At 37.4% G+C, this 13,318-nt stretch overlaps 1 protein-coding gene across 3 annotated transcripts in view; it reads right to left on the bottom strand.

Moving 5' to 3' along the window:
- Positions 1-8,712: 8,712 nt before the first annotated feature.
- The window catches only part of CWF19L2 (CWF19 like cell cycle control factor 2), a 134,705-nt gene continuing 130,099 nt past the window's right edge, over positions 8,713-13,318 (bottom strand). For all 3 annotated transcript variants that reach the window (XM_055272973.2, XM_055272972.2, XM_063636475.1), the window contains exons 17-18: positions 12,260-12,361; positions 8,713-9,405 (exon numbers count right to left, since the gene is read on the bottom strand). In XM_055272973.2, coding sequence (XP_055128948.1) covers positions 9,262-9,405; positions 12,260-12,361 — 246 coding nt within the window. In that variant the 3' untranslated portion in view covers positions 8,713-9,261. The remainder of the gene's footprint in view (positions 9,406-12,259; positions 12,362-13,318) is intronic.

Consider the following 13,318-nt stretch of genomic DNA (forward strand, 5'->3'; position numbering starts at 1 on the left):
TCTCCTATGATCCTTGGTATATCTGTAGTATCATTTGTAACGTCTCTGCTTTATTTTCTAATTTTATTTTAGCCTTCTCTCATTTCTTAGTTTAGATCAAGGTTTGTTGATTTTATCTTAAAAACCAACTGTTAGTTTTGTTGTTTTGTTGTTCTTTTCTGTTGTTTTTCTAGTTTGTGTTTCATTTATTTCTGCTCTGACCTTTATTATTTCCTTCCTCCTACTAACTTTGGCCTTAATTTATTCTTCTCTTTCTAGTTCCCTAAGATATAAAGTTAGATTGTTCACGTCTTTCTTCTTTTTCGATATAGATGTTTATTGCTATTAACTTCCTCTTGGGACTGCTTTGGCTGCTACCCGTAAGTTTTGGCATCTGGTGTTTCCATTTTCATTTGTCTCAGGACAATTTTTAATTTCCCTTTTACTTTCTTCTTTGACTCACTGGTTGTACAGGAGAATTTGGTTTAATTCTACATATTGTGAATTTTCTGACTTTTTCCTATTATTAATTCCTAATTTCATACCACTGTGGTTGAAAAAGATACTAGATATGATTTTAATCTGCTTAAATTTGTTAAGTTTTGTTTTGTGGCTTAATGTATGATCTATTCTGGAGAAAGTTCCGTGTGAGCTTGAAAATAATCTGTGTTCTGTTGCTATTGGATGAAATGTTCTGTATATATATCTGTCAGATCCATTTGTCTAAAATGTGGCTCAATTCCAACATTTCCATACTGATTTTCTGTCTGCATGATCTGTACATTGTTGAAAATGGGTATTGAAGTCCCCTACCATTATTGTATTGCAGTTTATCTCTTCAGATCTTTATATCTTCACTTTGTATATTTAGGCGCTCTGATGCTGAGTGCATATATATTTATAATTGTTATATCCTCTTGAATTGATCCCTTTATCATTATACAATGACCTTGGTCTCCTTGTATACATTACTTAAAATCTATTTTATCTAAGTATAGCTCTCCCAGTTCTTTTGGTTTCCATTTGCATGGAATACATTTTCCATTCCTTTACCTCCAATCTATGTGTCTTTTTTTTTTTTTGAGACAGAGTCTCACTCTGTTGCCAGGCTGGAGTGCAGTGGTGTGATCTCAGCTCACTGCAACCTCCACCTCCCTGCCTCAGCCTACTGAGTAGCTGGGACTACAGGCATGTGCCACCACACCCAGCTATTTTTTGTATTTTTAGTAGAGACGAGGTTTCACCATGTTGGCCAGGATGGGCTCAATCTCTTGACCTCGTGATCAACCTGCCTCGGCCTTCCAAAGTGCCGAGATTACAGGCATGAGCCACCACACCCGACCCAATCCATGTGTCTTTAATGGTGAAATGAGCGTCTTGTATTCAGCCTAAAATCAGGTCCTTAAAAAATCCATTCAGTCCTTCAAAAGAATAGTGATGTCTTTAGTTTGGAGAATTTAATCCAATGATATTCAAGGTGATTACTGATAGGTAAGAATTTACTACTGCCATTTTGTTGTTTACCAGTTGTTTTGATAAATCCTTTGTTCCTTTCTCATCTCTTGCTGTTCTCCTTTGTGATTAGATGATTTTTTTTGAGTGACATGCTTTGATTCCTTATTTTTTTTTTTTTTATCATTTGTGTATCTACTATAGGTTTTTGCTTTGTGGTTACCAAGGGACTTACATAAAATAACAGCAATGACAGGCTATATTTTAAGCTAATAACTAAACTTGATCATATAGAAACACTACCATTTTTGTAGTTTTATGTTTTTGATGTCACAATTTAAATCTCTTTATATTGTATATTACTTAGAAAGTATTGTGGCTATTATAGTTTTGTCTTTTAATCTTCTTACTAAAGAGATGTGATTTACACACCACCATTACAGTATCTGAGTATTCTGTATTTATCTATGTATTTGCTTTTACCAGTGAGTTTTATACTTTCATATGTTTTCATGTTACTAATTAGTGTCCTTTACTTTCAGCTTGAATAATTCCCTTTAGCATTTATTAGTTTCAGGCAGGTCTAGTGGTAATGAACTCCCTCAGCTTTTGTTTGTCTGAGAAAATCTTTCTCTGTCTTTGATTTCTGAAGGAGAGCTTTGCCAGGTGAAAAATTCTTGTTTGGTAGTTTTTTTCTTCAGCACATTGGATATATCATCCCACTCTTTCCTGGCCTGTCAGGTCTGTCCTGGGAAATCTGCTGATAGTCTTATTGATATTGTTCTTAATGTAATGTGCTTCTTTGCTCTTGCTGTTCTCAGAATCCTGTCTTTGATTATATGTCTTCAAATAATCTTATATAGATTGAATCTTATTGGAGACCTTTGACCTTCTCATACTAGCGTGTATTTATATCTTTCCCCAGATTTGGGAGGCTTTCAGCTATTATTTTTTTCAAGTCAGGTTTTGAAAAACCCTCATCCTTATTTCTATAATACATTTGTTACCTCTTTTGATGCTGTCTCATAAATCCTGTAGTCTTTCTTCATTCCTTTTTATTCTTTTTTCTCCTTTGACCATATATTTTGAAATAATCTATTGAGTTCACACATATTTTTTTCTCCTGCTTGATTAGTTCTGCTCTTCTATTTTTTGCATTTTTCATTTCATTCATTGTATTCTTTAGCCCCAAAATTTGTTTGGTTCTTTTAATGATTCCAATCTGTTAAATTTATCATTTTGTTGATTTATTGTTTCCCTGATTTCATAGAATTGATTCTCTGCATTTTCCTGAAGTTCACTGAGATTCCTTAAAACAATTACTTTAAATTATCTGTAAGGCAGTTTATAGTCTCTATTTATTTGCAGCTTCTAGGAAATTATTGTTCTTTTGGTGGTATTATGTCTCCTTGATTTTTCATGTTTCTTGCTGCCTTGTTGATGTCTATGCATTTGATGTCTTTCAGATTTTATGCACTGGTTTCAGTGGGGAAAGGCTTTCCCCTATGGGAGGGTGCTGGGCCCCTGGGTGGGTGAGGTGCAGTGGTTCTGGTTCCAGACAGGACACAGCAGTATAGTCTCCATGGAGTTCTGTCAGCTGAGGTCAGCGTGACAAAGATTGCAGGAATCCTCAGCAGCCAGTACTGTGAATGTCCACAGCAGTGGTGAGGGCTATTGGGATTGTCAGTGGCAATGGCTGCTAGGTTCTCCCAAACTCTTATTCTCCCACCAATGAGTCTTTCGACAATGGGATCTCTTTTGGCACAAGGTCTGGATTGTGGGCCTGCTCACAGTGGCAGTGGTACAGATGTCTGATGAGTGGCATGCAAAGCAGCCATGGAGCCAATTCGTGAAGTATGAGCATGCACGGAGGGACTATGGCTCTGGGATCCAAGGCATTAATGGCATTGGTGGTGGGATGAAGGCACCCCCACTTCCATGTTGGTGCTTATGAAGTAATGGGTAAGCCAGGGAACTTAAGACAGGACTACAGGCATCAATAGAGCTACAGTGGCTCCAGGGTTAGGGATGCCAGCTAGCTCTCTATGGCAGCTAAGTTTGTACCCAGAGCACAGGCATGCACAGAGAGACCTTGGCTCTGGGACCCACACATGATCTAGCTTGTTATGGTTCTGGTGTATGAGACATGGGTACAGACAGTAAACCCTCAGAGAAGGGGTCAGGAATGTGGGCACTTGTGGAACAGCCACAGCTCAGAGGTTGGGGGCATGCACAGGGATGGGAAATGTGGCAGCTCCAGTCCCAGAACAGCACAAGAGCAACTGATTCTTAGGGGTTATAGGAGTGAGCACCCACATCTCCCTCTATGGGGTTCCTGGACAGGAATGGCTGTTGGTTACCTCTGTTGCAAAAGATGCCACTGTCCTCTGCAAAGCAGTCTCCTGGGAACCACAGCAGTTCACCTGTACAGCTGATACCAATATCCTCTGCATTTCTTCGTTCCTAACTATCTCCTGGTGCCTCAAGTATGCCAATTTCAACAGCAATCCTTTCTGTGGATATTCTTCTTTTTTTTTTTCTCCAGTGTGTTGCTGCAGATTCTTAAATAGATTCTTGAGCACTCTCAGGGCTATTCTGGTTTGTGAATGGCTATCTATATTTTTTTATGGGGAGATTAAGGCTTGTAGATCCACTACTCTGCCATATTGGTGACATCACTCCCAGGACTTCCTTAAAATGACAGTGAATAGATTCTTAAGGTGGCCTCCATTATGTTCTAATCTTGGTTTTCACAACCTTCTATGACCCCATCCCCTTAAGTGTGAGGAGGACTTGTGACTTGCTTCTAAGCAATGCAGTAGTGCCCTCTTACGTGTGGGGGATATGTTCCAAGACCCCCAGTGGATCCCTGAAACCACAGACAGTACTGAACACAATTGCCATTAATTGGAACACATTTCTGTTCATGTCTTCCACCCACAAATGTAATGCTTTTCCTGTCTTAACCAAGCACTTATGCACTGTGACTGTAACTTTTGCAGTTTGAGGTGTGACAGCAAAACTAGCAAAAATTTATTTTTCCTTCTTCACAATTTCATAGACGATTTGTTCTTATAGATCTTAGCAATCTCGGCATATAATTTATTTTATTTCCTTACTAAGCCAAGAACTTTCACCTTTTCACTTAAAGGGGGCATTTTATAACTTCTCTTTGGCATATCTAAATTGCCAGCTCTTGAGCTTTGGGGCCACTATTAAAATAAGGGTTACTTAAACACAAGCACTGAAATACCACCACAATCAATCTGATAATGAAGATGACTACGAGTGACTAACGGGCACATAATGTAGACTACTGGATATATCTTTATTCCTATGTATGTTTTTTAGCTTTGTTCTGGAATTCAGTTAAGTGACTTGGAAACAGTTTGATCCTTTTGTCTCTTATATTTAAGGTTTGTCTGTCAAGACTACTAGATCAATACTCAGTCTCTGAAAAATGATTCTATATTACTGAGACAATTATTCTATACTACACACCACCACTACGTGTACTCTATCCAATTCCCAGTCAATCATGACATTTTCCATTCTAGCTTGTGAAAATGTCACCTCTAACTCTTTTGGTGTAGGTCAATCTTGGCCTAGCCTCCAGTAGCTTCCTCAAGGCATGCACTAATCAGTGTACAGATGCTCAAAGGTGACCCTCTGCATACCTCTAGTGTTTTCTCTCTGTACAGCAATCCTTCCTCTAGTAATCTGTTTTTCTGACTTGGTCTATCTAGGCTCACAGCTCCATTTCCTCAACTTGGATTGTCAACAAGCTGTTTCCCAATCCTGGACTACAGCTTGGAAACTCTCTCAAAGCATTAAGAGAGGACAATTGTAGGACTCATTTGTTTCCCATCTCACAGGGATCATTGTGCCTTGTTGTATGATGTCCCATGTCTTGAAATAATTGTTTCATATATAGTTCGTTTGTTGGTTGTTTTAGGCAGCAAGGTATTCGGGCCACTATCTTGTCCGGAAGCGTAATACTTGAGCTACTTCTTATGAAAAAGAAAGGCTGACTCAGGGTTAAAACAAGAGCACAGAGGACAGAGCAAAGAGCCACAGAATCTTCTCATGAAGCAGGACAGATCACCTAATCAAGAAACTGGCAATATATGCTTAATTTTAAAATTTCTAGTGAACAGTGACTCCTATATTCCTCCTGTTTTCTTACTTTTCCATCAATGTGCCTACTGCGGTTAATGTATGTTTCTCTTACTACTGTGTTTGGTGAGTATTTGTGTGGAGGGGGTGCAGATCTTATGTTCAAAAGTCTTCAGAGAGAGTGGAAGCACACCTGAGTAGTTTCATCTCCATCTGGGTCTGATTCACATGAGACCTAAATCTCAAGCCTAAGCCTAATGACTGACTGGGATGAAACTTTCTTGAGAGGATCTGAATATATTTTCATGTGGGAGAAATACACACTTGTGGCCAGAGGGTAAATTGGTATTCATACTCCTTCTATCAAGAGGTAGAATTATGACCCCACTTCTTGAATATATGTGGGCTCTGTGACAACTATGACATACAGAAAATAATGATGCTGTGCCACTATCTGGGCCCAGGCCCCAAGATGGCACCTTCTACCTCTTAGGCCTTGGAACTGCCCTTTGGAATGGTTGTTCTGGGAGAAGCCAGAGCCATACAGCAAGTCCAACTACCATGAAATTGCTATATATGGAGAAAGTCATACCAGCCAGTCTCTAGCTGCTCCAGTCATTCTAGCCCAGGCACCAGACATGCGAGTGGAGGAACCATGTTGAATATTCTACACCAGCATATACCATATGGAGAACAGAGGACCTAGACATATAGCTTCAGTCATCTCCAGATGGGTTTAAACCACTCTAGCTGAGGCCCCAGACATCATGAAGCAGAGGCAAATCATCCAGCTGAGTCCTTATCAAATGCCCCACCTATAAAACACTAGATATAATAAAATGGCTATTACTATAAGCCACTAAGGCAGAGAGTTTTTATTCACTAATGTATCTCTTACATGCAGAACAGTGACTGGCATATTAAAGACACTGAAGTATTTGTTGTGAGCCAACTTAAAAATGGTATTTCTAGATCACATAGAAAGTGAGTGCAGTGGATAAAAAATAAGGTTTGAAAGTAGGCATTTCAATATTTAGAGGTTGAAGAGATGAAGAGGAACCAGCAAAGGAGACTGAGAGAATACAACTAGTAAGAAAGAAGAATAAATAAGAAACAGTGTTCTAGAATCAAAGTAAAGAAAGTGTTTCATAAAGGGGAGATGATCAAGTATGTCACGGATATGCTGATAGATAAAGATGAGCACTGAGCTTTAATTCTGGATTTGCTAGTGTGGAAAGTCACCGATGACTTTGACCTGAAGAGTTTAGTAGAATGATGAGGGTGAAGTCGAACTTCATCCTCACTGCACTGAGAACAGAATTAGAATGGAGGAAGAGAAAACAGACTTTAAAAAAATGAGTTTCCTGTCAACTGGAGAAAGGGCTAGAGGGGAGATGCAATGCCAAGATTTGCTGTTGATATATTACACAAATACTTTTGTATGCTAATAAGAATAATCCTGTAAAGAAGAGAAAAAAACAATAATATAGAGAGAAGAGGCAATTTAGTAGTTGAGAAGGGATAAAATCCAGTACATAAATGAGTGGATTGGCCCTAGATAAGAAAAACAAAAAAATTTATCTGGAATTAGGAAGAGAAAAAGTAGAGTTCACAGGTATACATGCAGGTATACTGACAAGACATGCTACAAATTTCCTTCTATTTGCTTCTATTTTCTCAGTAAAATAGGAAGCACGGTCATAATCTGGGAATGAAGAGAGGGGAGATGTGAAATAGTCCTTTAGCACTGTACTCAAATATACTTCGCACATACTCACTTGAGAACTTATCACATTGTGCTATAATTATTTATGTACACATCTTTTTCCACTAAATTATAAAATAATTTAAGGTAGAGGAAGTACTTTTCATTTTTGCATTACCAGCACATAACACAGTACTCTACAAACAAATGTTTGTTAATTTGCTGATTGAATAAATTAGTGTTATTGCTTCCTTTAAGATTTGGAAGCAAAGCCAAGAGTTTTAAAATAGCAATCGATAAAATACTGTCAAACATCTACTTGATATATATGCCTAAGTGTACATTGCAAATATTCAAAAACTGAAAACATTGAACTTCAACTTATTTATGAAATTAAAAAAAACTACAGACAGAACACATACATTTTGCTTTTTAACATATTAAGGAAGCAATGAGATGCTAACATAAAACACAGAGACATGGATGAAGCTGGAAACCATCACTCGCAGCAAACTATCACAAGAATAATCCAGCAAACTATCACAAGAATAGAAAACCAAACACCGCATGTTCTCACTCATAAGTGGGAGTTGAACAATGAGAACACATGGACACAGGGAGGGGAACATCATACACTGGGGCCTGTCAGGGGGTGTGGGGGGCTAGGGGAGGGATAGCATTAGGAGAAATACCTAATGTGGATGATCGGTTGATGGGTGCAGCAAACCACCATGTCACGTGCACACCTATATAACAAAACTGCACATTCTGCACATGTACCCCAGAACTTAAAATATAATTTTAAAAAGAGAAAAAACAATGTGTAGAGTTATAAGTTACAGTGGAGTACACCTCACACTGAATCTAGGTATCCAACATTTCATACAAAAAGGTTCAGCTTCCAAAAAGCCAATAGCTGAAAACAAAGTTACTACAACAATAATTTCCATTAAAAAAAAGAAAAGTAGGAGCACTCAAAACATAAAAACCCTATACTTACAAAATATGACTATGGTGTGAGTTGAGAACAAATAAAAATTACGTTCCTTGGATCAAGTAAGGGACAACAGAATGTCCCATACTCTCATCCAGGCATGGTGGCTCACACCTGCAATCCCAGCACTTTGGGAAGCTGAAACAGGAAGATAGCTTGAGACTAGGAGTTCAGGGCTACAGTGAACTATGATTGGGCCACTGCACTCCAGCCTGGGTGACAAGGCCAGACTCTGTCTTAATAAATAAAAACAAAACAAAAAGATAAATAAATAAAAACTCTCATTACTTAAGATTTTATGACAATCAGTGCAACTCAAAACCAATGATTTGGCTATAAATTTTAACTTTCATGCAAACCCCAAACAACCCTAAAATATGTTATTTGGAAGAATTACTTTTAGAACCACCAAAATTCAAAGATACTATTTAAAAATCCAGAAATAAAAACAAATTTGAATCATACATATTTTCAGCATCATTTAATTCTTTAATACTTTGGGGACATTTCCTTCTCCTTTAACAAAAAGAAGTGATACTATATACTGCTAGTAGAAAATTAAGAGCTTTTCTATAAAATCCTATGAAATTAAAATTAAATCAAGTCTTATTTTTAAAAATGCAAAAGAAGCCAGACAATAGACTTAACAACCATGAAGCAGACCCACTTCCCTCTGAACCAAGGATTTCCTACGCTTTCTAGATATCCCTTCAGAAAAGGCCTTCTCTAAATTAGCTGAACAATTCGGAATACCAAGAAGTAGGTAGAGAGCAGGAATGTGAGCAGATCATCGAATATATGTTTTTACTCCATGGTGACTAAAATGAAGTCCACAGATAGGAGCAGGTGAAGAAGAAAACAACACAATCTCCTGATGTACAGCTGTCACTAACCCAGAGCAGTCTGCTGCTGTGACTCTCTCTGCCTGTGACCTGAGGGTCAGTTGCTTCATTAGATGCAAAGGAAATGAAACTGAACGGGATCTGAAGAGAAATTTTAAAATGGAAGGTACACCTCAACAGTTTTTACTTTTGGTGAAGTCATATGGTTTCCACCACTGAGCAAACTGCAGTGCTTTTTTCCTCTGATCCTCAAAGCTTTCTCGGATGCCTTTCCTCCAAAGTCTTGGTTCTATATCCAGCATCCCACCTATGATTTCCTTTTAAAGAAAGAGAAAAGCACAAACACAAGCATGTATAAATAATGAAAACAGAAATGAAACTATTTCTGTTTATTCTGCTATAAAATATAACAAGTAGTTCTCCATGACAATGTTCAAGCATAAATACTAGTTGAAGTTAAAAAAATATGTTTTCAATTAATTCTAACTAGGCAAACCGTGTGATTCTAAGAGTCCAAGTGAGCTGCATCTCCTACCAAGCAATTTGTCCATTCTGTTGCTTATTAGCACATCTACTAGATGGTAACAAAGGGAGGGAAAACAAGTGAAATTTAATTAATTTGATCTCTATTAGAGGTTCCGGTAAACAATTTTGCAAAAATGTTAATCAACTTCTAGCAATTATTAACTTTATTGCTCAACTGCGGTTGAATCCCAAGCTAATGTTCTCTCTCTGCTACCAAGTATATTTATAAATTAGTTTCTTCCACTATTAGCAGAAATCTTTTTTCAGGAAACAAAATCCTATTGTAATACTAGTTTAAGTAAACCTATTGATAGAATTAAAAATTATATTATCACTTTCATTTAAAAAATCACATTCTCAAGTCCCATGATAAATGGCTTTTTGGTTATCTGCTTATTATTCTTGATTTCCTTCACAATCCTCTTCCTGTGCTGTTAGCTATAGAAATAAATCAAATTTAGTCATGTGAGTATCCGTGTACAGAAAGACATGGTGGAGCCTCCTAATGCTTAAATGCTTAGAGGGAGGGCAGTATGGTAACAAAGCAAAAAAAAACAAAAAACAAAACAACAACAACAAAAAACAGACTAAGGATCAAATTCTGCATAGTCGGTCTAGCTCCACTGGACTGTGTGGCGAGATCCTGCACAAACCACATAATCTTTCAGATGCAGGTTCTTCATCTTACTTAGGGACCTACTATGCAGAAGCAAATGCCGTATGTTGTAGGGGATACAGAGATTGTGAAGTGAAGACACACAGTTGTCTTCAGACAATAGAATCTGGAGCTGTGGTGGGAGGAATAATAATCCAGCTATGCAGCAGACTGTCTCATAAAGTAGAAGGTAAGTGCCAAAGCAGAACATTTGTGGAGACTCAAAAAAAAAAAAAAAATCTATTTGTTGGACAGACCAGGAGATGCTTCATGGAAAAGGGAATCTCCTGTCATCAGAGAAGGGAAATAAAGGGGTCAACAGAGATAGCAGAAAACAGAAATCAGGCAAATTGAGATTTAGTTCAAGAGTTTCTCAGCATTGGTCCAAATAAGCAATGTAGTTTAAGAAAGCCTAGCTTATAAAAGTTTACCTAAAATTGTCTATAAAATACCAAGTTTTGTCTTACATCTACCATATAAGCTTGACTCTTGTTCTGTTATCAAAGCAGCTGTTAATGGAAAGACTATCCCCATAATCTCTTCTTGCTCTCTGAACAACTGCTTCAGCAGCAGACTGCAAGGAGGTCTTGAGCCCACAGGCTATTTCTTAAAAAGCAAATTTTGAGGAAAATGGCTCAGTGACACAATGCTGACAGAGAAAATTTACTTTTAATTCCAAAACTGTATCATATAAACCAGAATACATGAATAATATGTGAAAAGAGGGCAATCTCCCAGTTTAATATATACAACTTCTAAAAAATGGATATTTTACTTCCTTTTTTCTAGGACCAAGTTTTTGTTTTGTTTTGTTTTTCTGTTTTTGTTTTTAATAAATCCAGCCATGGAGCTTTTGCTTATAAAGCTCTACTGTGTAACAACAGGATTTTTCAGAACAGTGAAAAAACATTTCTTTCTAGTTAAAAAAAATTCTGAACACTTCTCAAACTTGTTTCTGTAATATGTTATAACAGCTCAAAGATACATGTTACTTTGTTACGCTGGTTAACCCACTAAGGACAAGAGCATTAAAAAGTTTTGAATCAAACCTGTGGAGTTGAGATTCCTCTTGAGATATTTCTACTCATTGCAGAAGATGGTCCTCTGCAGGAGATGAAAGTGGGGAGCAGGGTGGAGAACAGGGAATCCCAAGCAGAGTTCACCAAGGCCCCTCTTTTTTAGAGGGCCTGGCTACATAGGGATAAATATGAATGGAAAGGCCTGATCTACACTAGATTAAAGGCTCACTTCTAGAGCAATCATTGCCCAGGCTACTTTTGACTGTTTCAGTTGCTGCATTAACTTTATTCCAGTTCCTGACACTATTCTGCAGACTTTAAAGATTATACCCCACAGAATGTAAGAAGGCAAAATGTGGTAGTGAATCAAAAGATCTGTATGCTAATATCTACCCAGAAACTATCAGCGTAAAATGAGTCATGTGTTCTTCTTGGACTACGCCTTGCTTAATTATAAATGAAGATGAGAAAATTTGTTCTCTAGTTCAACCATGACTACATGTACTCCTAGTTCTGTCACTTATTAGCGCATTACCCTGGGCAAGTTACCTAATCTCTCTGTAGCTCAGTTTCTGCATCTGTAAAATGAAATTTATAATAATATCCACACAATAGGATTATTGTGAGCATTAAATGAATGCTTAGAACAGTAGCTGGCACACTGTAAGCCCTTAATAAGTTTTAACAATTATCATCATTCTCAACGCAAGCCTGGCTTCCTCCAAAAACAACCATTATAGTAATTGTTGACACTGTCAAGAAATGTTTGGTTCCAAAGTAACATTCCTGGCTCTGTTATATACATTCCAGGATATTTTTATTAATAGTTGCTAGGTATTCTCTCTCTAAAAACTGGGTGGAGCAGTACTCACCAATTTCTTTGTATATTGTTCCCAAAGTTTTTATTTCCTTTCAAAAGAAAAATGTTACCAAATTGCTAACTCTGGGATTTTATCAAATTTGTGAGCCTACCTTTCCAAAGTAATGAGGGAATTTGTGCTGATCTTCAATGACATGGGCAAACCCTCCGTGAAGGCCAAAATCCACAGAGAAGTAAGGTAACCCTCTGGGTACCTAAATAAACAGACAAATCACAAATGGAATGCAGTATGAAACCAGAAAGTTATGTTTAATCCCTCCCCTCTTCTCTGGAAGGACAGTAATCTTAAGCACTCCTCAAGACAAATGTACAAAATGAATTTCCAATTCTAGAGATATTTAAAGAATGACCTAACTTTCTGAGTAAAATATCTCATTTTGGTAGCCTTTCAGCCAGATAGTTCACCATTATCTATGAATTATAATCAAAACCAACTATTTTGCTGTCCTTGGGGAAAACCAAGGGGGAAAATTATACTTTTTAAAAATGCAAATGCAGAATAATTTCCCTTAGACTACACAAATAGAGAATAAGTATATGCCTTCTTGTATTCTACTCACAATGCAGAACAGCAAGAGGGACCTGGCACATACTTAGAGCTCTCCTTGAATCTTTACAGTTATATATTTATCAAAGATAAATTATACAAAAACAATCAAAATTTTTTATGAGCTGGTGAAGTGGATACAGCAACACTTAGTTTACCAGCCTTATTTCAAAATATCTCCAGGATTAAATCACTACTGTCTTTTTCTCTCCCTTCCTTACTCCTTCCTTCCCTCCCTCTCTCTTTCTCTCTACACACACACACACACACACACACACACACACACTTTAAACTATTTCATGACTAGGAAAAGCCATAAATTCTTGTCTTCTCTATCAATTAAGTAGATTTTGTGTCCTTGCAAGTTTTGCGTCAAAGCTCAAACTTTGCCACTAGAAATTATCCAAGTGGGTCAATTTATAGCAACATTTCTCCTCTCTAATCCCCTCATACAGTCTGTACTTACTTATTTCGGCACTGAATCACATGGTCCTACTTAACTATACAAATTGTGTATTGTGTCCTTTTTAAAAAGGCACAATGTGGAAGGGCACAGTATGGTACAGTGGAGAGTGGTCACCTTGAAATATTACAAGGCAACTAA

This window comes from Symphalangus syndactylus, chromosome 3 (genome assembly GCF_028878055.3).
Source record: "Symphalangus syndactylus isolate Jambi chromosome 3, NHGRI_mSymSyn1-v2.1_pri, whole genome shotgun sequence".
Classification (NCBI taxonomy): Eukaryota; Metazoa; Chordata; class Mammalia; order Primates; family Hylobatidae; genus Symphalangus; species Symphalangus syndactylus.